Below are 27,081 nucleotides of genomic sequence, written 5' to 3'. Positions count from 1 at the left end.
ATTCTACTTTTTAAAGTTAACCTAACATAAGCATTTTTTTCAGTGTTGGCTGCAGTCTTTATATTTATTTTTAATAGCTTTCTAATATTCCATTGGGTTGTTGTGCTTTAATTTATTTAATTATAATTAAGTTTTACATGGATAATTAATATTGCAAAGAACACCTTGGTACAAATAACCTTTTCTGTCTTTTGGCTTTTTTCTCAGTCCCAAAGTTTTATTTTCTTCTATCACAGGGTTAGGACAGTTTTTGGCTCTTGGAAACATACTGCTCAATTGCCTACTAAAGAGGTGTGCCATATGGTATCAGTGTGGGAAAGGGTGGGGTGGGGTAAATTGGGAGATTAGGATCGACATATTCACACTACTACATATAAAATAGATAACTAATAAGGATCTACTGTATTGTACAGGGAACTCTTCTCAATACTCTGTAATGACCTACATAGGAATAGAATCTAAAAAAGAGTAGATATATGTGTGTGTATAACTGATTCACTTTGCTGTGCAGCAGGAACTAACACAACATTGTAAATCAACTATACTCCAATAAAAATTAATTTAAAAAAGTAAATTTACTTTACTAAAAAAAAAAAAAAAGGGTGTGCCAATTTGTAATGACACCAGCACTGTATAAATATAGGAGTTTCATCACAGCCTTTTGAGCATTGAGTGGTATTATTTTAAGATTTTAGGAATAAGATTTTACCTTTTCTTAATGCTATTTTTTTTAAGATAAAGAGAAATGTTGAACATGTTTGTGTATGATTGTTTATTAATTCTTGTGTGAATTGTTCATGTGCTTTTCATTGTTTTATACCATTGTTTTAATTTTTTTCAACATTCTATGAAAGAACTTTTCTTTTGTGTTATATAGATATAGTTTGATCTTTTACTTATTTTTACTTAATACTGTTTTTTTCATTATATACACATTAATTTTTTTGGTTGATATTTTTCTTTTGTGATTTTCCTATTACATAGATTTTTTTCTTAGAAATACCTCTTATATTTGCTTTTTTTCCCTTTTCTTTTTTCTTTTTTCCATGTTTAGGGCTTCTAGCTTTTGTAGTATTGCTATAGTCTTCTAACTGGTCTCTCTGTCAGGCTTGCCCCCTCCAATCCCTCTTTGTTTTTCTTCTTAAGGGAACATAAATTGGGTGCTTACTAGGTGCCAGTCCTTGTGCACAGCCCTTTTTCATGGATTATCTCATTTAATCCTCACAGCAACACTATGAGGTAGGTACTTTTATTATCCACACATTGCAAATGAGAAAATCAAGGCTTAGGAAAGTTAAGTAACTCGTTCAAAGTGTTATTGCCAGCAAGTAGGGATTTAAATGTCGTTCTGACTCCTGACCAGAGCTTTTACCTACTGTGCTGTGCTGTTTCCACATTTATCTTCCATAAAACAAAACAAGATAAAACACAAAAATAATATAAAAAAGCCTCAAATTTCTGATGCTTAATAATTCTAATGGCTCTGTATTTATGTTATAAGGGAAAGAGCTCAGCATTGGAGTCAGACATACCAGTCCTGGCTCTGTCACTTACTATCTGTGTGACTTGGGCTAAGTTAATGTACTTTCTGAACTTCATTTCCTTCATCTATTTGCTAGGAATACTGTACCTCATAGTATAATTTGAAGATTCAGTGAGATGACAAAGCATCTAGCCCAAATGCTATGACAGGTAGTTTCCCTTCAAGTTCCCTTAGAAAATAAAATTGATATTTCTTACCATGAAATACAGGACCCTTCCCAATTTCCCTTTCCAGTTTTATCTCCTCTTACCCACCATACTACTGTGTACTCGCATTCCAACAAACTTCTCTTAATACCTTAAACATGCTTTGTGTTTTCAAGACTGGCTTTGCCTTTCCCTTCTGTGGCTGACAAGTTCCTTTTTGATCTTCGACTCCCAGTTCACATATTACCTTATGTGAAATCTTTCCTTACTCTCCTATAAGGCTGTTAAGGCATTTGTATATTATTAAAAGAGTGCATTATTTAACCTATATTATATTATAGTGTGATTGTCTTCTAATGTAATTATCTGTAATTGCCTCAGTTAGACTGCAAAAATCCTTTGAGTGTAGTTAAAAGCTGTCTTATTCATCTTTGTACAAAGTATGTCTGATACGTAGTACATGCTCATACGTATTTTTTGTATTAAGTGAAATTCATAGCATGGACCATATATACAAATTACATTTACTAGGAGAGTACTTAAAATACTTCATACTTAAAAGGACATGCAGTAGGTAAGTATTTGTTGAGTAAATCAACTGATTTTAGGATCTTTATAAACAACCCTAATGTATATAATTACAGATATTTTTACTTTTAATCAATAAATTCATCAGAGAATATCTACTTGATGGCAGTTCATTAGCCTAGTTTATTACTGTTTGTTTGAAAGTAACAACATTGCATGTCTTCATAATTTAAACCTTTCACTAATACAGACTGATATATTAGTAAAATATTAATTTAAGGAATGACTTGAATATTTATAAATTTCTCTGTATTTCATTCAGTGTGAATTCTAGTATAATTTTATGTGGATTTTAATTAAATTATATTTTACTGTTTTCAATACATACAGATATATTTTGTTGTCGTTCTTGTTGTTGTACAGTTGAAAATGCCATGGATTGTCTATTAGAATTATCAGCCACTGATGCTAAAATAGAAGAATCGCCTTCAAAAAGCTTCGTTGCTTCTGAGAACCAAGTAGATGCAGTGGGATGTGAAATAATGGAAAAGTGTCCTCCTGAAGAAGAGAGTGAAGATTCAAAAATGGATTCATTTTTGGACATGCAGCTAACTGAAGACTTAGATTCCTTAATACAGAATGCTTTTGAGAAATTGAACTCTTCTCCTGATGACCATGCATACTCATTTTTGCCTTTGCGAGATGTTAATAATTTTAGTAACCCCAGTGCATTTATAAATTCAGATTCAAGTAGTACAACTCCTATTCTTTCTACCCAAAATATGGATTTGAACAGTGAAAATGTAGAGAGTTCTGCCTCTACATTGAGTTCAAATTCCTTAACTTCACATTCACTTTCAAATGAGTCCAAAAGTTTTACAAAGGATAACACATTGGCATTGGAAGATTCTCTTCTCAGTAGTTCTTTAAATGTAGCAAATGACACTATGGTGGATTGTAGTAACCAAATTCAGAAAGAGCTTTTAGAATCTGCGTGTGTTGAGACTCAGTTCTCTCAAGCCCCTGTAGATCTGGATGCCAACGAACTTCAGGCTCCTTTAAACCTTACTGTGCAAAATCTGGGGCTTGGTTTACTAGGTACAGGTGGAGATCAGAAATCTTCTGTCCCTGATGTTTTTGTACCTTCTGAAGAATTCAATTTCCAGTCACACAAACATACTGAACTGCCACCAAAGGGGAAGGATGTGAATTACTGCCCAGTACTTACCCCTCTCCCTCTACTGCTGCCTCCTCCTCCCCCTCCACCAATGTGGAATCCAATGATTCCTGCTTTTGACCTCTTCCAAGGAAACCATGGCTTTGTAGCTCCTGTTGTAACCACAGCTGCACACTGGAGACCTGTCAACTATACATTTCCACCCCCGGTTATTTCTCATACTTCCCCAACAAAGGGATGGAGAAATAAAGAGGGAACAAGTGCTTATCAGGTACAAGAAACTCCAGTTTCTCAGGTTGTAAGAAAGAAGACATCATCTTATGTTGGACTAGTTCTTGTTCTTCTCAGAGGGCTTCCGGGATCAGGAAAATCTTTTTTGGCAAGGTATGAGGTTTAATTGAGTTTAAAGAAAGAGTGTAATGTGTGAACTTGAATATTTATAACAGCATGAATATGTGAAATACTTTTAGTTCATAGAGATGTTTACTAATTTTTTTTAAATTTTGTAGCTAATAGCACTGTATTCTCTAGAAGTTTTTATTGAATTCTTTCATCTCAGAATATTTTGAGAGACAGAATAGAGGAAAAAATTAAAGATGATTCCAAGATTGTGAACTTGTGAAATCAACAAATAAGTTCATGTGGAAGAGAACTAACTTGAGTGGGAGAAAGATGAACTCAGCTTTGATTATAGAGATAAAGGGCCATAATTGATTTTGGAAGTCTTATACACAAGAATTCTACTGGTAGTTGGAGATTTGGAAGTGTAGCATGTTGTTAAATAAGGTTTTAGAAATGTATGATTTGAAGAAAGAACATGGGATGAGCCACTGATAGAGAACTTCAAATTCTCAGTGATTTATTTCTTGCAAAATGCACTCTCAGTTGTTTTATCTCAAATACCCATCTATGTCCCTTTTGTAATCAAGGAATGTTGTGGATGCCTTGGTATGAGAGACTAGAGTCAAGGTTAGAGGCAGCTTTGTTGTGTTTTCAGTGGCACTTGTTAAAGAGTGCTGTTTTCAAAGTTTTCTCCTACCCCCCCTTCTTTAAATTCCAGAATATTTACATCTAATATATTTTATTTGCCAGTTTTCCCCTTTTCCTTCCAAATTTTAACTCTTTGCTCTCTTCTATTCTTAGCTGGGTCTTTTCTATTTGATCCTGGGTGTATCTAGCATTAGTGAATATGTATGTATGCCTTGATGAGCTCATTTTCAGTTGTTTTTTTAATGTCCTTTCTTAGTGTGGATTTATTTTCCAATAAATATCCACATATTCTACTCATACACTTATAAGTATATTCTTCTGTAGACATAGGCTTTCTCATTGATTTAATGACCACAAGAATAAAAAACATTTTAATTTAATATTATAGACGTTACAGTCAGTTATGATATTGCATTTTGTGAAAGATTGGAACAAAAGGTTGTACCTTAGAAGGTAATAGTGCTGTGACATTTGTTTGAAGAACTAGGTTTCAGAGGCCTTAGAGCCAGAGGCAGCTATAGTTAGAGATTGCGAAGAGAAAGAAGTGCTTGTCACAAAGTCAGAGCTTACTAATAATTTTTGAATGAATAGAGAGAAATAACTGGGAAGTACAGAGACATAGAAGCTGAGTTTTCTCAGAGAGAACAGTCCACAGTATTAAGCTAGTGTGCAAGCCCAAGGAAAATGAAAGATGAAAAACAGCTTTTGGATTTATTGGAAAGAAGGTCATGAATGGATATCTTGAAAAACAATTTTGTTGCGCTGGGAACGTGGAAGACCTTAAGACCTTAAAAAAAGCATTTATACTAAAGCAGTTAAGGGAGGGAGAGAAGTTGGGTAATAGTTGAAAAAGGGGTCCTTAAAGTGTGGTTAAGATTTTAAAAGATAGCTGAGATGTATACATGTTTAAAGGGAAAAGAGGAAGTAAAGTGTCAGAAGGGAAGACTTGGAGATAAAAGAGAAGAGGATAAATGTAGGAGTCTTAGAAAGTGGGATCAAGTGAGCATTCACCAGAATGTAAGCTCCATGAGTGCAAGAATGTTTGTTTTTATTCACTGGTGTATGCTCAGTGCTTAAAACAGTGCCTGGCACTTAGTAGATGCTAATAAAAATTAAATTCAAAAGGTATATTTTAATATGGGAAAAGAATCTAAGAAAGAGTGGATATATGTATAACTGATTCACTTTGCTGTACACCTGAAACTAACACAACATTGTAAATCAACTATACTCCAATAAAAATTAATTTAAAAGTATATTTTAACTTTAGAAATATTTTAACATGTTTTAGGAGAGGATAAATGGTGATATTTTACAAATGGTTAAGAGGGTAGCATTGTTATGTCTCTATGGATTCTGTTTGCTTAGTTTTTGCATGTATCTCAGTTATATAGAAGATAAATTCCAGAGTCAAGAAAGAGAGATGGGGGACTTCCCTGGTGGTCCAGTAGTTGAGACTCTGCGCTTCCACCGCCGGGGACACACCTTTGATCCCTGGTTGGGGAACTAAGATCCCCTGCAACCTGCGCAGCATGGCCAAAAGAAAGAGATGTCAGAAAAGCCCCACAAAACTATCTTAACTTTGTATAATTTAACAGATTAAATTAATAGTCTATTAACATTATATTTTTGGATGTTTTTGGCATACTCACTAAATTTATGGCAGTATACAAAGAGCTTCATCTACTTTTGAAGATCGGTTGAATATCAAGGTACTCACCTAATGGGAAGTGACCTTCCACTTAGAGTGGGTAAGGTAGATCAGTGTGTATCAAGTGACCAGATGAGGGGATTGCCTGTGACTGATAAGAGTTCTGAAGCATTTTCAGTTGTCTGGTTTTCTTGATAATTAAAATGTGTTAATTTTCAAACCTTTATAGTATATAAAGCAAAGTAGCCTTGCCTCAGGTCTGTATTCCTGGGAGTCAAACTTCTGCTTAGAGGATTTCTAGTGTGATTTTTTTTTAATATATATTTTATTTATTTATTTATTCTGTTTTTGGCTGCGTCATGTCTTAGTTGTGGCACACAGGATCTTTTGTTGCGGCACGTGGGCTCTTTGTTGCGGTGCACGGGCTTCTCTCTAGTTGTGGCGCATGGGCTCCAGAGCACACGGGCTCAGTAGTTGCAGCGCGCAGGTTTAGTTGCCCCTCGGCGTGTGGGATCTAAGTTCTCTGACCAGAGATCAAACCTGCATCCCATGCACTGGAAGGCGTATTCTCAACCACTGGACCACCAGGGAAGTCCCTCTAGTGTGATTTGTTTTAATAATAAAATATTTTCATTCTTTTAAATAATAATATTTGGATTTTTAAGTTGGTTTTTTAAAAAATTAATTTATTTATTTTTGGCTGTGTTGCGTCTTCTTTGCCTCACGCGGGCTCTCTCTGGTTGCGGCGAGTGGGGGCTACTCTTCATTGCGGTGCACAGGCTTCTCATTGCAGTGGCTTCTCTTTGTTGCGGAGCATGGGCTCTAGGCGCGCAGGATTCAGTAGTCATGGTGCGCGGGCTCTAGAGCACAGGCTCAGTAGTTGTGGCACACGGGCTTAGTTGCTCTGTGGCATGTGGGATATTCCTGGACCAGGGATCAGACCCGTGGCCCCTGCATTGGCAGGCGGATTCTTAACCACTGAGCCACCAGGGAAGTCCAATACTTGAATTTTTAATTCAGATTATGACCTTACAAAAATTAGGAGAGAATTTAAATAGAAGAAAGATTAATGAAAATAATTACATTTATCATTCACAGGACTTTGCAAGAGGATAATCCAAGTGGAGTCATTCTTAGTACTGATGACTATTTTTACATAAATGGACAATACCAGTTTGATGTAAAATACTTAGGAGAAGCACATGAATGGAACCAGAATCGTGGTAAGAATAGACATCAGATGATGTGTAATATTAAGAGGAATATAAAGAAAAAAATCCACTTCGTGTTTGTATTTTGAGAGACGTATAACTTTTAAAAGTTATAATTATCTTTAATTCTAAATTATAACTATATATAATATAGGTTAAATTATAACTATAACAATTCTAATGTTACATAGTAAGTGAAAGAGTTAGTCTCATAGAGTTGTTATGAGAATTAAGTTTTGTAGAATAGCTTAGAACATTGCATAACATGTTTAAGTTTTATTTAGTCAGTGGGTATCTTGTCAGAAGTAAGTCAGATTTTCTTTGCTGGTCTCTGAATAGCTCAAGATGGTTACAGTTTTCTGGCTCTGGTTCCTGTTTCCTAAAATAGAATTTGCATTGTTAATCACTAGTCTTTCCTAGATTGGCTTAATTTTTATAGAGGATAGTGTGAGTGTAAAAATGACTCTCCTCAAACTGAATCTGCAGGGAGATCATAGGTAAAACCTTAATTCTTTATTAGTGCAACTATCTATTCACTGAAGATGGTTTTATTATGAAATGTTTAGTTATGGATAGAGTTTTATATGGGAAATTCTTATTAAGACATATAGACAATATTTTACTTAGCGTTTCTTTTATGATAAATGCACTGTGAAGGCTACTCTTGAGTTTGTCATCTTTAGACATTGTTACATTTTTCTATATTCATTCTTGAACTAAATACTAAAGTGAAAACTCAGGAATACCAACACAAAAATAAACAGTGTGATGTGATGAAGAGCGATCTTGGATTTGCCAGTTACTAGCTGTGTGATCTTGTGCAAGTTATTTATATTCTCCAGGACCCAGTGTCTTCATCTGTAAAAGGGCTTAATAATACTAAACCCCCAGGATTCTTGTAAAGGTTAAATGAGAATGAAAAGTGCTTAGCTGTAGTTCAGTGTGCCCTTTCTATGACAACAACCGCAGCAATGATGATATGAAATTAATTGGCAGAACTCTTTTTTTAAAAAGCTTTATTGAATGAGATAAGAATCAAATAGTTTTTAGCATATTCAGTGTTGTACAACCATCACCACAGTCAATTTTAGAACATTTTTATCACTCCAAAAAGACCTCATACCCATTAGCAGTCACTCCTCATTTCTCACCAACTCTCTCCCAGCCCCAGGCAACTACTACTTTACTTTCTATTTCTATAGGTTTGTCTCTTCTGAACATTTCATACAAGTAGAATCATATAATATGTGGTCATTGTGAATGGCTTTCTTTCATTTAGTGTAACGTTTTCAAGGTTCATCCATGTTGTAGAAAGTATCAGTACTTTATTCTTTTTTATGGCTGAATAATACTCCATTATATGGATCTGCCACATTTTGTTTATCCATTCATTAGTTGCTGGACATTTGGGTTGTTTCCACTTTTTGGCTATTATGAATAATGTTGCTATGAACATACCTGTCTATGTCTAACCTTTTTAGTAACTGCCAAGCTATTTTCCAAAGCAGCTGCACTATTTTACATTCCCAGTAGCAGTTTATGAGGGTTCCAACTTCTCTATATCTTTACCAACACGTGTTATTATCCATCTTTTTGATTATAGCTATCCTGGTGGGTGTGAAGTGGTATCTTGTGGTTTTGATTTTCATTTTCCTCATGGCTGATGATGTTGAGCATCTTTTTGTGTGCTTGTTGGCTACTTGTTTATCTCCTTTGGAGAGCTTTCTATTCAAATCTTTTGCCATTTTTAAATTGAATTATTTGTCTTTTTATTATTGAGTTATAAGAGAGTATATAGAACTTTTAAAACTTCCAAATATTTTCCTTGTAAGGCTTATTTATTGTGGCTCATCATTAATTCCCTGAATGGTCTAATTCCTTGGGAAAAAAGGCAGTTTTATATGACAATCTCTTGCACAAGGCATATAATAATTGTTTATTTCAAATCAAGACATTTTGTTTTTTGTCATGTGTATGTGTGTTTGCCTATATTTTTTGTTTTTAGACTTTATTTTGGAATAATTTTAGATTTATGGAAAGGTTTGCAAAGGCAGTATTGAGTTTCTCTATACCCCTCACCCATTTGACCCTAATGTTAACATTTTATATAACTATGGTACATTTGTCAAGACTAAGAAATTAACATTGGTACATTACTATTAACTAAACTCCAGATTTTACTTGGATTTTAGTTTTTCTACTAAAGCCCTTTTCTGTTCCAGAATCCAGATTCTGGATTCATGGTATCCAGAATCTTATCTGGGATACCATGTTGCTTTTAGCATGATATGATATTGTTTTTAATGATAGCTTTTTCCCCATTTATTCTATTTATACATGTAACACGCACATCAAACTAAAATCAGACAGTTTTTATTTAATTTCTCTGATTATAATTTTAGTATTTATTTAGTGTTTATTATTCAACATTTCCCTATATTTTAATTTTTTATATATTCAAAAGTAGTATTTAGAAGTAGAGTTGTGAATGAAATTAGCACATATCTATGATTTTCAAATTATGAAAACAAGATCAGATTTTTAAAATAATCAAGATAATCCTTAATATTGTTACTAAAAGTGATTTCTCATTTTCTGTTTGTATTTCAGCAAAAGAAGCATTTGAAAAGAAGGTATCTCCTATAATAATAGATAATACAAATCTACAGGCATGGGAAATGAAGCCATATGTTGCTTTGGTTTGTACCATGAATTGTCATAAGTCTAATAGTGGGTTTGAAATTATTGGGGGATGTTAATTATACAAGTGAATCTCAAGCAAACAGTCCTTGGACTGTATGTAACTGAGCTTTCTCTGGTCTTTAGCAAAATGAGAAAAATAGGAATAGTTTTTCCATAAAACTAAATTTATTCAATTTTCAAATTTTGAGATTCAGTTTTTAAATTCTGAGATTGTTTTTGTTTTTTGATGTCTTTTATGAAAAGATAGTGGTATTAAATTATAATTTTATGTTTGTGTGTATTTATATGTATGTATGTGTGTGTATACACACACACACAACCATTTTCTTATTGCTTTTACTTGGCAGAATCAAAATTTGCTGGTTCTTTCTTAGTCCCCAAATTCTTTTGAAATTTTGCTACTCTGAGAAATTCAGAATTCTGTACACTCAGCTATTTTCAGTTCTCCAAATTTGCTGGATTCCTTTTTTGTCCAGCTTTGATGTCAGCTTTTTCAGGAAGTTAGCTGTCATTCACTTACTAAAAAGCTGAGTTGGGCACTCTTTCTGCTTTCCTGGCACCCTGGCTTACTTCTGTCATAGTATTAAGCACACTGTTTTTATCAGTAGGCCATGGGTTGGCTAACTTTTTTCTAGAAAGCACCAGATAGTAAATATTTTAGGTTTTGCAGGCCACAGTTTCTGTTGCATATTCTCTTTTAACACCCTTTTAAAGATAAACACACACACACACACACACACACACAAACTATTCTTAGCTCCTAGGCTGTACAAATACTGGCTGATGGGCTGAATTTGGCTCTAAGCCATCTATTTTTCTTGAGGGTAAGCCTATGATTTTTTTCATCATTGAATCTCCAGAGTATAGCACTATGCTTGGCATATAATTAATATATATTCATTGAGTAAATTGATGAGTGAAGCTTTTGTGAGTATGGGTATTGTTTGTTTTATTCCCCCAAGATTAGCATGTCTGGCACATTGAAGCGCAGTATGTTTCTTTAGTTAGTGAATATTGTACTTGCTGATTTATGTCCTTAACACATCCAACTTATACCCCCATTGCTGTGCCCAGTGCACTTGTGCTGTTTTGAAGTACAAGGTGTGATTCTTTACTTTTCTGAAGAAAATTGTGTCCTTTGAACAAGTGAGATTTTACTTCTGTGCAGGGCAGTAGAGGAACGAAGACTTGATTTTAGTGCATTGGGAGCTGAAATTCAGTTTGCTTTCTGGCCTTAGGAGTTCCTAGTTTCTAGACTAATACATTCACCACTGGGATCTGCTTCCCCCTTAACCTTACTTGACTCCTCTGTAGGTTTTTCTTAGCTTCCTGCTCTCATCTTAGAAAGTTCTTTATTTTCCTATGAAAATAGGAAAAAAAAACACTTTATTTTCCCAAGTAGAAAACAAAGAAGTCCTTGAATTATGTGTTTCTGATTTTCGTTTAGGCTTCAGCCTTCTATAATGTTTTCTTTCCCCTTTTTTATTATATAATAATTGAAAATATGAAGCTATTTTTCCAGTATTGATTCCTTGACTCTTCCCAACTCTACTTAGAAGTATAAAGGACTCCTGCTTATCATAGATGCCAAATGCTTTTGTCTTCATAAAGAAGTAGATGTAGGAATTACTGTAGAGAAGAGGATCAGTTTTTGCTTCTTTTGGTAGTAAGATAATGAAAGCTGTAGGGGAGTGTGGAATAGAGTAGAGAGAACAGTCTATTACCATCTTGACTGTCATTTACAAAAGTAGCTAAAGTAGTAAGAGATAAATAGGGAGCAGTCAAGTATGCTAAGTGGCAATTGGCAAAACGTGTGTGTGTGTGTGTATGTGTGTGTGTATGTATGTATATATATGGCAAAGCAATATTGTTCCTTGTGGGCTATCATAGAGGTTGACCTAAGTCAGAATCCTCTTAAGCAATGTAACATATTATTAAGGTTTGCCTATTGATATGGGAGTTGAAAAAGTCTTTAAATTCATAGTCTCTCTTTTTCTTTTTGTGTATGCGTGCATTTAAAATTAATTTGATCCTAACAGCTGTATGATACCCCTTTAGGTAATTAGAGACCTGGGCTATTGCCAGGCCTTGAATCATTTGTATGAAATTTGGTGCTGAGGTGAGGAGATGGAAGTGAGTAAGCTCATTACAGGGTGTTACGTCACTACCTACCTTGGTGTCTGGGTTGGTTTTTGGACTTTTCTGTCAGAATGACAGAAAATAACAATGACCACTCTTGGCATCTTGTCATAAAGCTGAGAGGATCAATAGTGGGAGGTGAGGTCAGAGATGTAATGGTGGTTGGGGAGATGGTAGGGCAGATTATGTAAGGGCTCATACATAGATCACTGTGAGGACTTTGGATTTTACCTTGTGTGACATGGAAGATACATTAGTCTGCTCAGGCTGCCATAAAAAAATGCCGTAGACTGGATAGCTTAAACAAGAGGAAATTAATTTTCTCCCAGTTCTGGAGGCTAGACGTCCCAGATCAAGGTCCAGCAGGGTCAGTTTCTGGTGAGAGTTCTCTTCCTCCCTTGCAGGTTGCCATTTTCTTGCTGTGTTCTCACATGATGGAGAGAGCAAGTTCTCCGGTGTCTCTTCTTATGAGGGCACTAATCTCAACAGATTAGGGCCCTAACCTTTTGACTTCATTTAACCCTAATTACTTCTATAAAGGTCCTATCTCCAAACACAGTCACATGGTGGGATGGCGGTTTCCACATATGGGATTTGAGGGGACACAATCATTCAGTTCATAACAGGGTTTTGAGCAGAGTAGTGACATGATCTGACTATTAAAAGGATCACTGTAGTGCAGCATTGAGAATAGACTTAGGAGTGGGAAAGAATGGAAACAGGGAGACTAGTTAGAGGGCTGTAGTGGTAAATAAAGTAAAAGATCACATGGTTCAGACCAACATGGTAGCAGTAAAGGTGATAGTAAGTAGAGATTAGATTCTGGGTATATTTTTAAAGTAGAGCCAACTGAATTTCTTGTTGTATTGATGTGGATATGAAAGAAAGAGAGGCATTAAGTATGACATCAAGGTTGGTTTTTGGCTTGTGTAACTGGAGGTTGTCATCAGTTGAGATGGAGAGGGTTCAATTCAGGTAGAATAGTTTTGTTGTTTTTTTTTGTCACACTGCACAGCATGCGGGATCTTAGTTCCCTGACTAGGGATCGAGCCGCAGAGTCTTAACCACTGGACTGCCAGGGAAGTCCCCAGGTAGAATAGTTTTGTGGTGGGTTTGAGGTAAAGAATTTCAGAAGTTTAGGTTTGACTGTGTTAAGTTTGTTTAATAGGTAATTGGATCTGTGGGTTTGGAGTTCAGGAGCAAATTCTGGGCTAACAATATATATTTGAGAGTCATTACCTAATGCATGATATTTAAAGCCAAGGAATGGCATGATAATTTCTGAGGAAGTGAGTGTGGATCAAGAGTAGAAGACCAAGGACTAAGTCTGGGCCATTCCATTGTGAGAAGAGGTCTGGGTGAAAGGGAAGGACTAACAAAAAAAACTGAGAACACCCACCCAGTTGGAGGAGTAGGAAAAGCAATAGTAATGAAAAAAGTGTAAGAAAAGAGTGATGAACTGTGACAAATGCCGCTGAGAGGCAAGAGAGTGAGAATTAACCGTAGCATTTTTCAATGTGGAAGTAATTCATGGTTTCCATGCCCAGTTTCAGTGGAGGAGCCAGTTGGAGTGGGTTTGAGAGGCTAGAAGGGGAGGAATTGGAGACAGAATATAGTTATTATTTGAGACGTTTTCCTGCACTGAGAGTAGGAAAGTGGGGAGATAGCTGTCAGGGGATGAGGGGTTAGAGTAAGGTGGGAGAAATAACTGAATGTGATGACATTGATTAAGCAGGGAGAGAAAAATTAATCATGCCTCAGAGGGGAGAGTTGCTGAACTCAGTTACCCTTGAGATAGAGAAGATGAATCTAGTGCACAAGTATAGGGCTTGGCTTTTAGATTACAGCCGTATTAGAGTTTTGAAAAATAGAATGAGCTATTATTTAGAATGGTTTTAAACTTACAAGAGTCATGCATGTATATGATAGGTATTCAAACCATAAAAAAAAATGCCTAAAGTCCTATCCCCTTAGGTAGATGCTTTTCATAGTATTTTTGAGAATCTTTCCAGAAGTTTCTATACATATACAGATGTGTGACTAATCCTTTTTTATTCAAGTGAAAATTCTGTATCTTACTTTCTTAACAATTTATATTAAGAACATTTTCTCATTAACACATATAGTATTTTTAAAACCATTGTATATATTTTCACTGTATGGCTGTATCTTCATTTCTTTAGCCAGTTCCATGTTAATAGACACTAAGTTGTTTGTATTCTTTTGCTGTTACAAATAATGGCGAACTGGCTATCCTGCTGTATGTATATTTTTGCACTCTGACGTAAGTTTTTATCAATAGCATAAATTTCTGGAAGTTCATTGCTGGATCAAAGAGACTGTGCATTTTACCAGGTGACACACTCATCAGGATTAGGTCATCTTTTAGGTTCTTTCAGTTTTAACATGCTGTGAATTTGGAAACAACGAATTAAATTTCATGAAAGTAATTATTTTAAAATGCATTTGTCTTTTTTGTGTGTAGTCTCAAAAACATAAATATAAAGTCCTTTTCCGGGAACCGGATACATGGTGGAAATTCAAACCAAAGGAACTTGCAAGGTAAAACTTGGAGTTTATCTAACATGTTTTTAATTTCATGAGAGTGATAGAAAGTCCATCTAGATTTTTTTCCCCTTGTAAATAATGAATGAAACAAAATGCATTAGATTGCGGCTTTGCCCCTTAAAAATTGATAACAAATTTTGTATTGCCTATAGGCTTTCTTTTTTCAGTTTGTGAAGAATTTGTCTTTTTGTTCCTAAATTGTTAATTAACAGTCAGAAAAATTCCAATTGTCTTATATAGTCAGTACTTTATTACTTATTAATAATATAATGTCAATATCTGAAACTAGAAGAGATTCTAGGATTTGGCAAACCTGAACTGTGTGCTACTGGCAGGAACAAATTGTTGTAGCTGCCTAGTGACTCACAATGCTGGAAGGAAGTGAGGAGGTATAAATGGAAAAGGTAGCAAATGTTCAGCTGTCCAGGTTTTTCACTACCCACTCTGCTTTCCCCCCAAGGTTATACTTTTTGCTTTGATTGTTTGACTTGGATAAAAATGTTACCTCAGGACATGGACATACAATGTATTTTGTTTTGTGCTCTGTATTCCCATAGAGATAGCCCTAAATTAATTTTGGTCAGGGTATTTTCTTCATGGTAATTTAAACTAGAGAAAGCCCACTCACAGCAACGAAGACCCAATGCAGCCAAAAAATAAATAAAATAAATAAATAAATAAATAAAACAAAAAACTTTTTATTAAAACTCTTATAGTATTCCCTTACCATTTACATCTCTGCTGCATCTATACTTTTCAATCCTAATGTGTTTATGTGTATCTTCTTTTTTTTTCTTGATTATTCTTAGCAGAGATCAGACTTTTTTTTTTTATAAATTTATTTATTTATTTGTTTTTATTTTTGGCTGTGTTGGGTCTTCGTTGCTGTGCGCGGGCTTTATCTAGTTGCGGCAAGTGGGGGCTACTCTTCATTGTGGTGCGCGGACTTCTCATTGTCGTGGTTTCTCTTGTTGCAGAGCATGGGCTCTAGGTGCGCGGGCTGCAGTAGTTGTGGCACGAGGGCTCAGTAGTTGTGGCTCGCGGGCTCTAGAGCACAGGCTCAGTAGTTGTGGCGCGTGGGCTTAGCTGCTCCATGGCATGTGGGATCTTCCCGGACCAGGGCTCGAACCCATGTCCCCTGCATTGGCAGGCGGATTCTTAACCGCTGTGCCACCAGGGAAGCCTGAGATCAGATTTTTTATTAGCCTTTTCAAATAGACATCTTTCTGCTTTGTTGATCGTTCTATTATAAGTTTGTTTTATGTTTCATTCATTTCTGCTTCTTTTATTCTACTTTCTTTCCTTTAAAAAAAAATCTATTTTGCTTTGTTTATTCTTTTTTTTTTTTGTGGCTGCATTGGGTCTTTGTTGCGGCGCGCGGGCTTCTCATTGCAGTGGCTTCTCTTGTTGGGGAGCACGGGCTCTAGGCGCATGGGCTTCAGTAGTTGTGGAATGTGGGCTCAGTAGTTGTGGCTCTTGGGCTCTACAGCACAGGCTCAGTCGTTGTAGTGCACGGGCTTAGTTGCTCCACGGCATGTGGGATCTTCCTGGACCAGGGCTTGAACCTGTCCCTTGCATCAGCAGGTGGATTCTTAACCACTGAGCCACCAGGGAAGCCCTAGGTCATTTTCTCTTATGAGCATTTAATGCTATAAATTTCCCTAAGTATCATGTTAGATGCTCCCAGAATTTTAATATATAATATCTTCTTTTTATCATTTATTTTCTAGTTTTCATTACTGTTACTTTAATTCTTTCACCCTTGGGTTGTTAAGAACTATGTTTTAAATTTTTGAACAGATGGTTTTAAAATTTATCTTTTCAAAAAAATTGGTTTTCAACTTTACTGCAGTAGGTAAGATTGTGCAGTTTGTATGATACTAATTCTCTGATATTTTTAAAGATGTGTTTTACTAGTTCATTGTCAGTTTTTTATAAATGTTCATATTTGCTTGATAAGAATGTATAACAGTTATAGTATATTAATATATCATTAAATCATGCTTATTCTTTTGCTCGCATCTGTAGCTTTACTTTTCAGAAAATTTTGCTTGATGGATTAATGTTTAAGAGAGGGATGAGAAAATGTACTATGGGAGAGGTGTTGATATCTCCCTCTATTATGTTGATTATGTCAGTTTTTCCTTATAATTCTGCCCATTTTCGCTTTAAATATACTGAGGATATTTTTTGAAGTGCATATAAGCTTAAGATTTTTATATCACTCTAATTGAACCTTTTATCCTTGTCTAGTAATTTTCTTTTATTAATATTAATTTTTGTTATAAAATCAAATTTGTCTAATATAAATAGAACTATACCAGTTCTTTTAGTTAGTATTTGAGTGTTATTTCTTTTTCTATACTTTTCCTTTCAACCTTTCAGTATCTTTGTGTTTAGGTGTATCTCTATAACCAGTATGGCTGGATTTTAAAAAATTCACTCTATCTTTGGCTTTTAATTGATAAGCTTAGTTCTTTTACAGTTATTTTGGGTATTCATATAATTGGTCTTGTTTCTTGCCGTCTCTCTCTGTACTTTTTATTTATCTAACCTTTTCTGTGATTGTTTTTTCTCCTATCACAGAAAATTATATATTTGTTTTTTTCCTCCTGTCTTGCCTTTTTTGGATTTTTTTAATTGAATGCAAATTTTCTTATTCGTTTTTTCCTTCTTTACTAATTTGGAGATCATATACACTTTTTAAACTCTTATAGTGGTTACATTAAATGTTTTATCATGCAGACTTTAAAATTAAACCATTTTCCTAGCTTTCCTCTTCACAAATACAAGGACTTTCAAACATGTTAACTCTGATACTTACCTCCCTTCCAGCTTACATGCTATGATTGTCCGGAATGTACAGATGGTGTTTGTTTTCACTCGTGTAGTTATTTGTGCTTTGTGTAGTGCTTTGTGCTTAATTTTCCTTTCATTATAGGTCTTTCATCTGAGAATTTCCTTCTGCCTGACATTCATCTTTTAGGATTTTCTTTACATTGTAGGCCAGTTTCATGTCAACCTCTTTCTTTTTTATTTTTTTCTTAAATCTGAAAATCCTTTTATTGTCCTCATTCTTATAAGATACTTTTGCTGAGTGTATATATTCTAGATAGACAGTTTCTGTTATTGATGAGGACATTTGTCTTCTGACTTCCATTATGATTGTTGTCAGGTGTAATTCTAATAGTTGGTTTCTTTGTAGATGATTAGTTTTTTAAAATTTCTAGTTGCTTTTAATATCATCTCTATCTTTGGTGAATGACAATATCAGTACTGTGTTTCTAGTTGTAGATTTCTTATTTATCTTGCTTAAGATTTTTTGGATTTGTGAGATTAGGAGATTGATGTCTTTCATCAGTTCTGGTACATTCTCAGCCATTTTTCTTTAAATTGCTTCTGTCCCACGTACTCTCTCTTCTGTTTCTGGGACTTGGATGAGATGTAGTCTAGACCTTTTTGCTCTGTCCTCTATGTCTATGTCTCTTAACCTCTCTTTCATATTTTCTATCTCTTTGCTTCTCTGTCGTCTGAAACCAGATAAGACTGAGGTATTTAAATATGAAAGCCAGATTTCCCCAGGTGGCAAATGCTAATATTAGCCCCGGGATCCAGACACTAAACGTTGGATCCAGCCTGAGATAGGAGAGTTTCAACTGGATGTTTTCATTAAGACAAGACCCTTGAAGGACTAAAGCGTACCATCTTGCCTCCTGGCAGATGCAAATTCAGATGCTGTATGAATGAAAGCACCCCCAGTTTAAGGCCTAAGGATTCCCATATATTAGATTCAACTAAGTGTGAGCTCATAAACAAAAACAAAGGAATAAGCTACCATGAATGAAAGCACAAATATAATGAACTTCATATTTGGACATCCAGAGACTTCAAATACTAGGAATTTTTTTCTTTACTTGAACTTAAAATGTGTTAAAGTGTGTGTCTGCTTTAATTCGTATGGGATCCAGTTTTATTGTAATAGGAGTGTCCTTTGGCACATCTAGTCTGCTGTACTGGCATAACTGGAAGCCTCTGTAGTGGAATTTTTTTAGTCACTAGTTAATAATTAATCAATTGAAATGATGGTCATATTCGTCTGAGTTTTTTTGGCAGAGCTTGAGAATAACTTCTTTTAAAGTTATTAAGATCTGCTGGTTTTTTCCAAGTTGATGAAGGATGTTTGGAAAAGATTGTATGGCATGATTAAGAAAATGGTAATTTAGGACATTCTGAATAAAATGAAACTTAGAATCAAATAGTTTATATTGTGTCATAATAAACCAGTTTTGATATTTTTATGTATTAGAAATGTATCATTGTTTCTCTTAACATTATATGAGCCGATTTTTTAAAAACTTAATTACCAATGTTCCTTCTACCCTTTTTTTCCCCTGGAATTTTTAGGCGTAATATTCATGGGATAAGCAAAGAAAAAATAACAAGAATGTTGGAACACTATCAACGTTTTGTTTCAGTGCCCATAATCATGAGTTCTTCAGTTCCAGAGAAAATGGAACGTATCGAGTTGTGTGCATATTCTTGTGACAGAAGTACTAGGTAGGTTAAAGTCTCTATGTACAAAAATTCAATTTAAAAATTTAATTTAAAAAAATCTGATAGTTTAGGAACTTCTAAAATCACTGCCAAATAACTTTAAAAATAAGGTAGGCATTTGTTGTTTGTAGGGTTTAGGTATAGTCTTACCTGGAGCAGGATATATATGGTTAGCAAGAGAAGTAAAAGTTTATGTGGGTGATGACATATGTGGGGGTTTCATTGTCTTCTGGTTTATGTAGGTCCATGTTTACACTATGAATACTCCTGCCTTCTTTATTTAACTTGCTGCTATTCCAGTATTTATCTGTTACCTTATCTACCCTCTATTGTTATTTTGTATATAGTCACATTACTTCTTAATTTTCTTAGGTATTAATAAAAATACTCCTTCAAGCTAGTATCGTAAAAATGTATTATGCATGGTATACTTTTACTAAGTAATAACAAGTCATAGCCTTTTGAAAGTTTGCAATTCAGGATAGTACTGATTATGTTAAAAACATTTAGGATACATAAACAATTGAATAAATAAGTGAGTAAAGAAGAGTCTTAAATATAACTAGAGGTCTGAATTGCTCACATTTTTTGATGATTAAGGATGAGAGACCCTTTTAAAAAGGAGTTGGGAAAAGAAAATTCACAAATGCTCTTTTATTGAGGAGCAGTATTGCAAAGTGGTTAAGAATATGAGCTCCCTAGCTGTATTTCCTGGCTTCAAATCCCAAAGCTTTGTAATCTTTGACAAATTATAAAATCTCTCTATACTTCGGCTCCTCATTTGCAAAATAGCAATAATAACACTTTGCTTATAAGGATCTCATAAGGATTATGAATTAATACTTGTGAAGGACTTATAATAGCATCTGATATATAGAAAACTGAATGTTAGGTGTGATTTCACTTAGGAAGGCTTCATGGGAGAGTTGGGACTTTGAGAACTCCTGCAATAAAGAAAGAAAGGAAGATGAGTTGTTAAATAAGGAAAATGCACTGAAGTTCAAAGTATAATGATTCGGCAAAAGTGCTCTGAGTCTGAAATTAACATCGAGGATGGTTTTAAAAAATTTAGCAAGTGACATCTCAAATGAGAGCTCTCCTCCCTTTCTCTCATTTCACTTAATTGTGCAGATCATGTTGGTTGACTCTTTGAGACTTTGTAAATCAATCTTAAGCATTTTCCTCTGCAGCAAATGACAGGTGGTATAGAGGCAGACCTAGTTTCACATATATTAAGCTTAAATAGGTTGGAAAGGAGCTAGGGAGGTGTCCTCTTCTGGGAACAAATTTAGAACCTTAACTTTAATATTTAATGCATAATAAACACCTTAACTGAAAATCTCTTGTTAATTATTCAATTTGAAAAAATTTGAGTGCTTCTTGTATGCCAAGCGTTGTGCTAGGTGTTGGGATTACAATAAAGCGATGTGTTCATAGTGTATTAGGGAAGGATCAAGTGTCTTGTCTTTCAGTTGAATGATTCTTTAAATCATAATATTAATGGCAACATTAAGAGATTTCCTTATAATACTTAAAAACAAATCTTACAGCCCAAGAGACAATGAAGATATTGCCTCTGAAAAAGAAGAAAATGTTTTATCCTCGTCTCTGAAGCATCCAGAGTTAATTGAAGAGAAGAAGCATGGTGTGACCAAAGAAAATTTGTTACCTGAGAACGTTACATATCTCCCTAATGCAGATTTAAACAACGGAAAAAGAGAAATAAGTGGTATGAATCCTAACATTCAGAATGCTTTCATTCAGGAAGCTCCAGACATTTATTTTTCTGATTCTGAAAGCAAAGAACTAGCAACAGACAAAAGTGAAAAAGAAGAACCAGTAGAAATGGCTCCTGAAAAAGAGTGTAGTAAAACCAATGCAGATAGTTTTGTAGAGAGAATATCACCAAGTATTTGCTATGGTGGAAGTAATCAAGAAGACTGTGGTCTTTCAAATACTGTACCACTTCAAAATGAAAAATCTTCATCTAGTGAAATGCTGGAAGAAAGAGCAGGAGTAAAGAAAAAAGCCTTTGGAAAACAAAAAAGCAAATCAACTTCAGAAAAGTTCCCAAGACAAGAGCTGCCTTTTGTTGGTGACTGGCCAGTTGATAAGTCTATCGGTCAGAGGACAAAAAGGAACCGAAAAACTGAAAAAGCTGTATCTATACAAAGTGACAAAAAGTATAATTGCCCTCAGTCACATAAAGTATTAGACAGTAGTTTATCTGTGAGTATAGATTGTATCCAGCCACGAGGATCTCCACATGAAAACGTAGAGGATGACAGCAAGTCACAGTGTGATGATGCCTCAGAATCTTTCAATAGCTGTAAATATGGTACTTATAAAAATACTGAAGAAGACTCATTCAACATTGTGGGTGACTGGCCTTCATCTGATTCTTTAGCTCAGAGAGAACACAGATCAAGAATGCCAAAGGCTGGCTTAAATGAACCCAACCTAGAATTTGGAACTAACAACAGTATGAATGAAATGTCCTTATATACAGCACGTGAGGCCTGTTGGGGCACAAGCCCTGAAGAACTAAAAACGTTGGGTAGTTCTACTCGAGGAAGTTCTGAAATGCTGCCCAATGAAATGACCTGTGAGAATAAAACTTGTCCAAGTAAAAAGATTCATAGGCAACACACATTGTCTCTTACTTTTACCAATAGTGTGCCAACTGCTCCTGGAGGAGTGGGACCACAAACTTTAGCTAAATTTCAAGAAGAAAAGACTAAAGAAGTCCCTGGAATAGAAGTAGGCAAGTGTACTCAGACTGAACCACAGGATTTTGCTCTCTTATGGAAAATAGAAAAGAATAAAATTAGTGTTTCAGATTCTCTGAGAGTATTAACAGGAAGATTAGATGGATTTAAACCGAAAGCTTTCAATATTAACACAAAATTAGATGTTCAAGAAGCAATTCCATATAGGGTAATGTATGACAAAAGCACATATGTTGAAGAAAGTGAGCTTACCAGTGCTGATGAATCTGAAAATCTAAACATTCTTTGTAAACTATTTGGATCGTTTTCATTAGAAGCCCTAAAAGACCTATATGAGAGGTGTAACAAAGATATTATTTGGGCCACAAGCCTTTTATTGGATTCTGAAACTAAATTATGTGAGGATACTGAATTTGAGAATATAAAAAAGTCATATGATGAAGCACAAATTGGGCCATTTTCTCTGGGACTGAATTTGAAGGAAATTATTAGCCAAAGAGGAAGCTTAGAGGAGTCTAATTCTTCTGTGCCAGAATTTAGCCATGGAATTGGTATCAGTAACACTAATGTACAGTCTACCTGTAATTCAGAAAAGGAAAACTTAGAGCAGGCAGAAATAAGAGCTATAACTACTGAAAAACCTGGATTAATAACAGGTATATTTCCTAATGTAGATCTCAAGAATAATAATGAAGTACTTCCTAATAGTCAGGCAGAACTTTCAGGTTTATATAATGTTAAGCAGTTTTTTCCAGGCACTCTAAAAGCTACTACCACTAAAAATGTGAGTGAAATGGAGAAGAATCCAGAAGTCACTGAGATTGGAGACAGTATACATTCTTCTTTGAATTTGTCTGATATTTTAAACTCTGTATCAAGCACTTCGGATCTTGAATTACATGAAGAACTTTATTTTACTGACTCTTTTGACATAAATAAAAGTGAAAATCTTCCAAAGGATTATGTGAAATTTCCAAACACAGAAGAATTTATGAATGAAGATGAACAGGAAGTGGAAAAAATTCTAATGGCAGGGAGTGCTTTGTCAGCTGGAGTTACTGAAGAAGATAAGACTGAGACATTGAATCCCACGCCAGTGATGGCCAAATCGCTGACCATAGACTGTCTGGAATTGGCATTACCCCCTGAACTGGCTTTTCAGCTCAATGAGTTATTTGGCCCTGTTGGTATTGATTCAGGTAAGGAAAAAGTAAATTACTTATATGTGTATCTTTGTGTAAATAGAATATAGATAGAGAGTCTAGTTCAATTTTAAAATTATTTTATGTTAATAGAAGTGTAAAAGTAATTTGTGTTGCCTACCTTATTATTTTTGACACAGTGTGTTTGTAGAAGATTTTTAAGTATATAATTTGAAGAAATAGAGAGTATTTAGATGGACTTTGTATTCATCTTGTGCATATACTGGAAGTTTTCTCTGGTATTTACCTCATACTTATTTGCACAGACACATCTTTTTGAATCCTTTGGTGCTACTCCAGATACACTTAAGGCAAGATAATTCCTTAGAGTATGCCTACTGGAAAGTCTTGACTAATGGAAATGAATATATTAAATATATTTAGTCTAATGGACATGAATAACTTAAATATATGAAACATAATATAATTGTACCTGCCAAGAAGTGTGAAAACAATGACATATTACATAAAAATATTCCAAGAGATTTAGAACTAGAAACATAGGTTAGTAATTAAAAATACAAATTAGTTTTATGATACATAAGGTAGTTGAGTATGTTTTCTGCAAATGTATAATGAGTAATGATCATATTTTCTTTTCTTTTCTTCCCCCCCTCACAAGGGTCCCTAACAGTTGAGGATTGTGTGGTTCATATAGATCTGAATCTGGCTAAAGTGATTCATGAAAAATGGAAAGAATCTGTAATGGTTGGTAGGCTTCTTTTTAAAGAAAGCTCCTTTTGTGTACATTTTGTCACCTTTGCTCTTCAATAAAATCTGTTATATGAAAGATTCTATTGAATTTTGACTTTGAGAGAGAATTAATTTTACCAGTTGACAGGTTACTGATTTTTTTTTCTCCTTCCAGTATTTTAGGTTATTTCCAGACTGGCCAAATTATATAATTAATGACGGAGCTCAATATGATTGTTGATTTTTTTTTTTTTTTAGGGAAAAAAATCATAAATAGTTTTTTACTCCTTAAAGACTTGCAGTGCTAATTAAGTTTCATAAGCAGTTTTTAAAAAATCACAGCATAAGAGCTCTATAAGTAGAAAAAATATATAGATGGAATCAATTTATAATTATATTTATCTAGTTTTATTAGATTTAGCAAGAATGATTGATAGTTTTACAGGGAAAAATGATTACTAGAGAAAAATAATACAAGCTTGTTTTCTAATGCACCCTCCTTTGCCAATCCCCTGTTCTGCCTCTGTGTTTAGGAGCGACAAAGACAAGAAGAGGTATCCTGTGGCAAATTAATGCAAGGTAAAACACATATTTTCACTTCTAATGTTCTTGTCTTGATGTTAAAACTTGGTGTGTGTGTATGAATTTTAACTCTTTTTTTTTTTTTTTTTAAGTGTTTGTTTATTTGGCTGCGCCAGGTCTTAGTTGTGGCACGCGGGATCTTCGTTGCCACATGTGGGATCTTTGTTGAGGTGTGCGGGATCTTTAGTTGCGGCGTGAGGGCTCTTTTAGTTGTGGCATGCGGGATCTAGGTCCCTGACCAGGGATCGAACCTGGGCCCCCTGCACTGGGAGCAGGCCAGGGAAGTCCCTGAATCTTAACTCATTTTAAATATACTTCCACAAAATATGTTACCCAAGAATTTTGATTTGCAAATAAAAGTTTGAACATTTAATATTGATACAAAAGAAAATAAAGCTTAAAGAAGAAAAAAGCCCCTATAATATCATTTAACTTTCAGTTAACACCTGAAAACTAACACAACATTATAAATCAACTATATTTCAATTAAAAAAAAAAAAACCAGGAGTGCTGTGGAACACCCAAGGTGTTCTCTAATGCACATAGTCAGGGTGTTTCCTGTTTATGATTTTGCTCTGAATGAAGGGAAGCTGTTGTGGTTTGAGAGCATCATTGAAATATTACTTGGTTTTTCAAATTTTTTATTGATGTTAATATAGTTAGAGCACAAAAGTCAACCTGCTTTTTGCTTACATCTGCCAAATTGAAAATAATTGATTCCAGAAGATTTCTTAGATAGCGTTGTCGTAAGTGGTTAGTGCAGGGTGGCAGACCTGTTACAGGGTCCTCCTTTTGTGCCTGAGTTCCTCCAGATGCCTCTCTTGTTCACTCCGTACTAGGACTCCAGGTTGAAGATTGTTAGAGTGAAGATTCTTAACTTTAGTTCAGACCTGTGTTGTAGCTTCAAGAGCTAAAGCTGTTTGAGAGCTAGAGGTTCCCAAAGAGTATCAGAGTTATTCAGATGACAGTATTTGCTATTTCTTCACTCTCCAGGAAATCAAAGGAGTATATCAGAATGTGTTGCTCTTAGAAAAGCTGAAATATTATACATTAAGTCTTGTTATTATGAACTTCTTAGAATGTTTAGTTCCTTCCTTATGTTGAATATCATTTGTTCCATATTTATTGTAGGCCTCCAATGGGTTACAGATTTGCAGAAATATTCATCCTTTCAGTTCTTGGAGTGGCCAAGCAGAGCTGACCAAAGCTGCTCACTTCTGGCTGGCTGCAGCTTCCTCTGTTTACCAGTGTATATGTGTGTCACTGTTTTCTCTGTGTTGATGTGATATGAAAAAGAGTGGGGAAGCATTGAGTTGATTTACAGTAATACCCAGATCATTGTTCATTTGAATATTTCTACATTTATACTTGCTTGCGATTATGTGAAGATGTATTTTGAAACTTTGAAATACAACTTGGAATATTGTATTTATAAGCAAAGAGTAAAAAATCATGTTTTCTGGGTCTCTCTGAGGTAGATGTAACTGAATGAATAATGCCTAATTTGTACATTTATTGTTGATGGTCTGACACTATTGATACTGCTTTTGTAGATCCTTCCCTGGTTGGGCGTGTTGGTCTTGATAATCCAGAACAAAAATCATCTCAGAGAACGGGCAAAAAATTACTGAAGACTTTAGCAGCACCTGAAATGCTACCCTTATTGGATCATTGGAACACTCATACTAAAAAAGTATCACTCAGAGAAATAATGTCAGAAGAAATTGCCTTACAGGAAAAGCATGATTTGGTATGAGTTAGTATAAATATTAAGCCTTTGTCTCTGACTCTAATTTAATCATATGTTTACTTTTTGATTTTCATTTGATTCTACTTTTCCTAGTCTGAAATCTGTATTTTAACCTAATTGAAGTTAATGTTAAAATTGAAAAATGTTTTAAATGTAGTTTGAAGTTGGAGGTCTTTGCTTCTGGAAAATTAGTTGATATTCTATAACAGTAAGCCAATTTATGTTAAATCTGTTGTTTTAGATTTAATTTTGCAGGTATATATATCTTATCTTTAACATTTACTTCTGTAATTTTTTAATTCTAGAAAAACGTGAAAGAAATATTTCCTTTGAAGATAATTTCATTTATAAGTTAGTAATAAGAAATGAGACTTGCTATTAAAGAATTGTCCATCTTTGAAACAAAATTTTTTTAGAGAAAAATTTTAGAAACTTATGAATCTGAAATTAAATACTCTTCTTTTTTATCTAACTTTTCAATTAAACAAGTTCAGACAGATATTTCACTTTGCTTTGAACTTAATTTTTGTTCTTTATTCAACATATCTAATTATATGAAGCCGTAAGAGAATTTGGTTTATTTTGCATTTCTTTTTCTTAACCTTTTTTGGAATTCTGAAAATTAGTATTAGAGAATTTCAGAATCAAAAGGGAAAAGACCTTAGAGGTTATTTAGTCCAATTCTCAAGGGAAAAAATTTTCTTAGTTGGTGATCTTAAAGCATTTTACCCTCTTTTTTCACTCATTTGACTGCTCAAAGGAACACCTTTGTATTGGCTGAAATACATAGAATTGGGGCATAGAAAGAATGATGGGCTTCTTCTACCTTCATATTTATTTCCCCCAGTTATCTTGTTAATTAAGTTGGAAATAAGCTACCATTACCATCTTTGCATGTTTACATAATCCAAAGAA

The 27,081-nt window shown here is 34.5% G+C and overlaps 1 protein-coding gene across 7 annotated transcripts in view; it reads left to right on the top strand.

The window, feature by feature from the left end:
* Positions 1 to 27,081, top strand: part of N4BP2 (NEDD4 binding protein 2) — an 81,585-nt gene that overhangs the window by 30,590 nt on the left and 23,914 nt on the right. For 6 of the 7 annotated variants that reach the window (XM_068543070.1, XM_068543068.1, XM_068543073.1 and 3 more), the window contains 9 exons: positions 2,641 to 3,778; positions 7,134 to 7,258; positions 9,857 to 9,945; positions 14,574 to 14,650; positions 19,061 to 19,213; positions 20,761 to 23,138; positions 23,764 to 23,849; positions 24,368 to 24,413; positions 25,970 to 26,166. In XM_068543070.1, coding sequence (XP_068399171.1) covers positions 2,641 to 3,778; positions 7,134 to 7,258; positions 9,857 to 9,945; positions 14,574 to 14,650; positions 19,061 to 19,213; positions 20,761 to 23,138; positions 23,764 to 23,849; positions 24,368 to 24,413; positions 25,970 to 26,166 — 4,289 coding nt within the window. The remainder of the gene's footprint in view (positions 1 to 2,640; positions 3,779 to 7,133; positions 7,259 to 9,856; positions 9,946 to 14,573; positions 14,651 to 19,060; positions 19,214 to 20,760; positions 23,139 to 23,763; positions 23,850 to 24,367; positions 24,414 to 25,969; positions 26,167 to 27,081) is intronic. The other variant, XM_068543071.1, reaches the window with a different exon arrangement.

Source organism: Eschrichtius robustus, chromosome 4 (assembly GCF_028021215.1).
Source record: "Eschrichtius robustus isolate mEscRob2 chromosome 4, mEscRob2.pri, whole genome shotgun sequence".
NCBI classification, from domain to species: Eukaryota; Metazoa; Chordata; class Mammalia; order Artiodactyla; family Eschrichtiidae; genus Eschrichtius; species Eschrichtius robustus.
The sequence above is the reverse complement of the archived record's forward strand: the minus strand, read 5'-3'. Positions and strand labels throughout refer to the sequence as shown.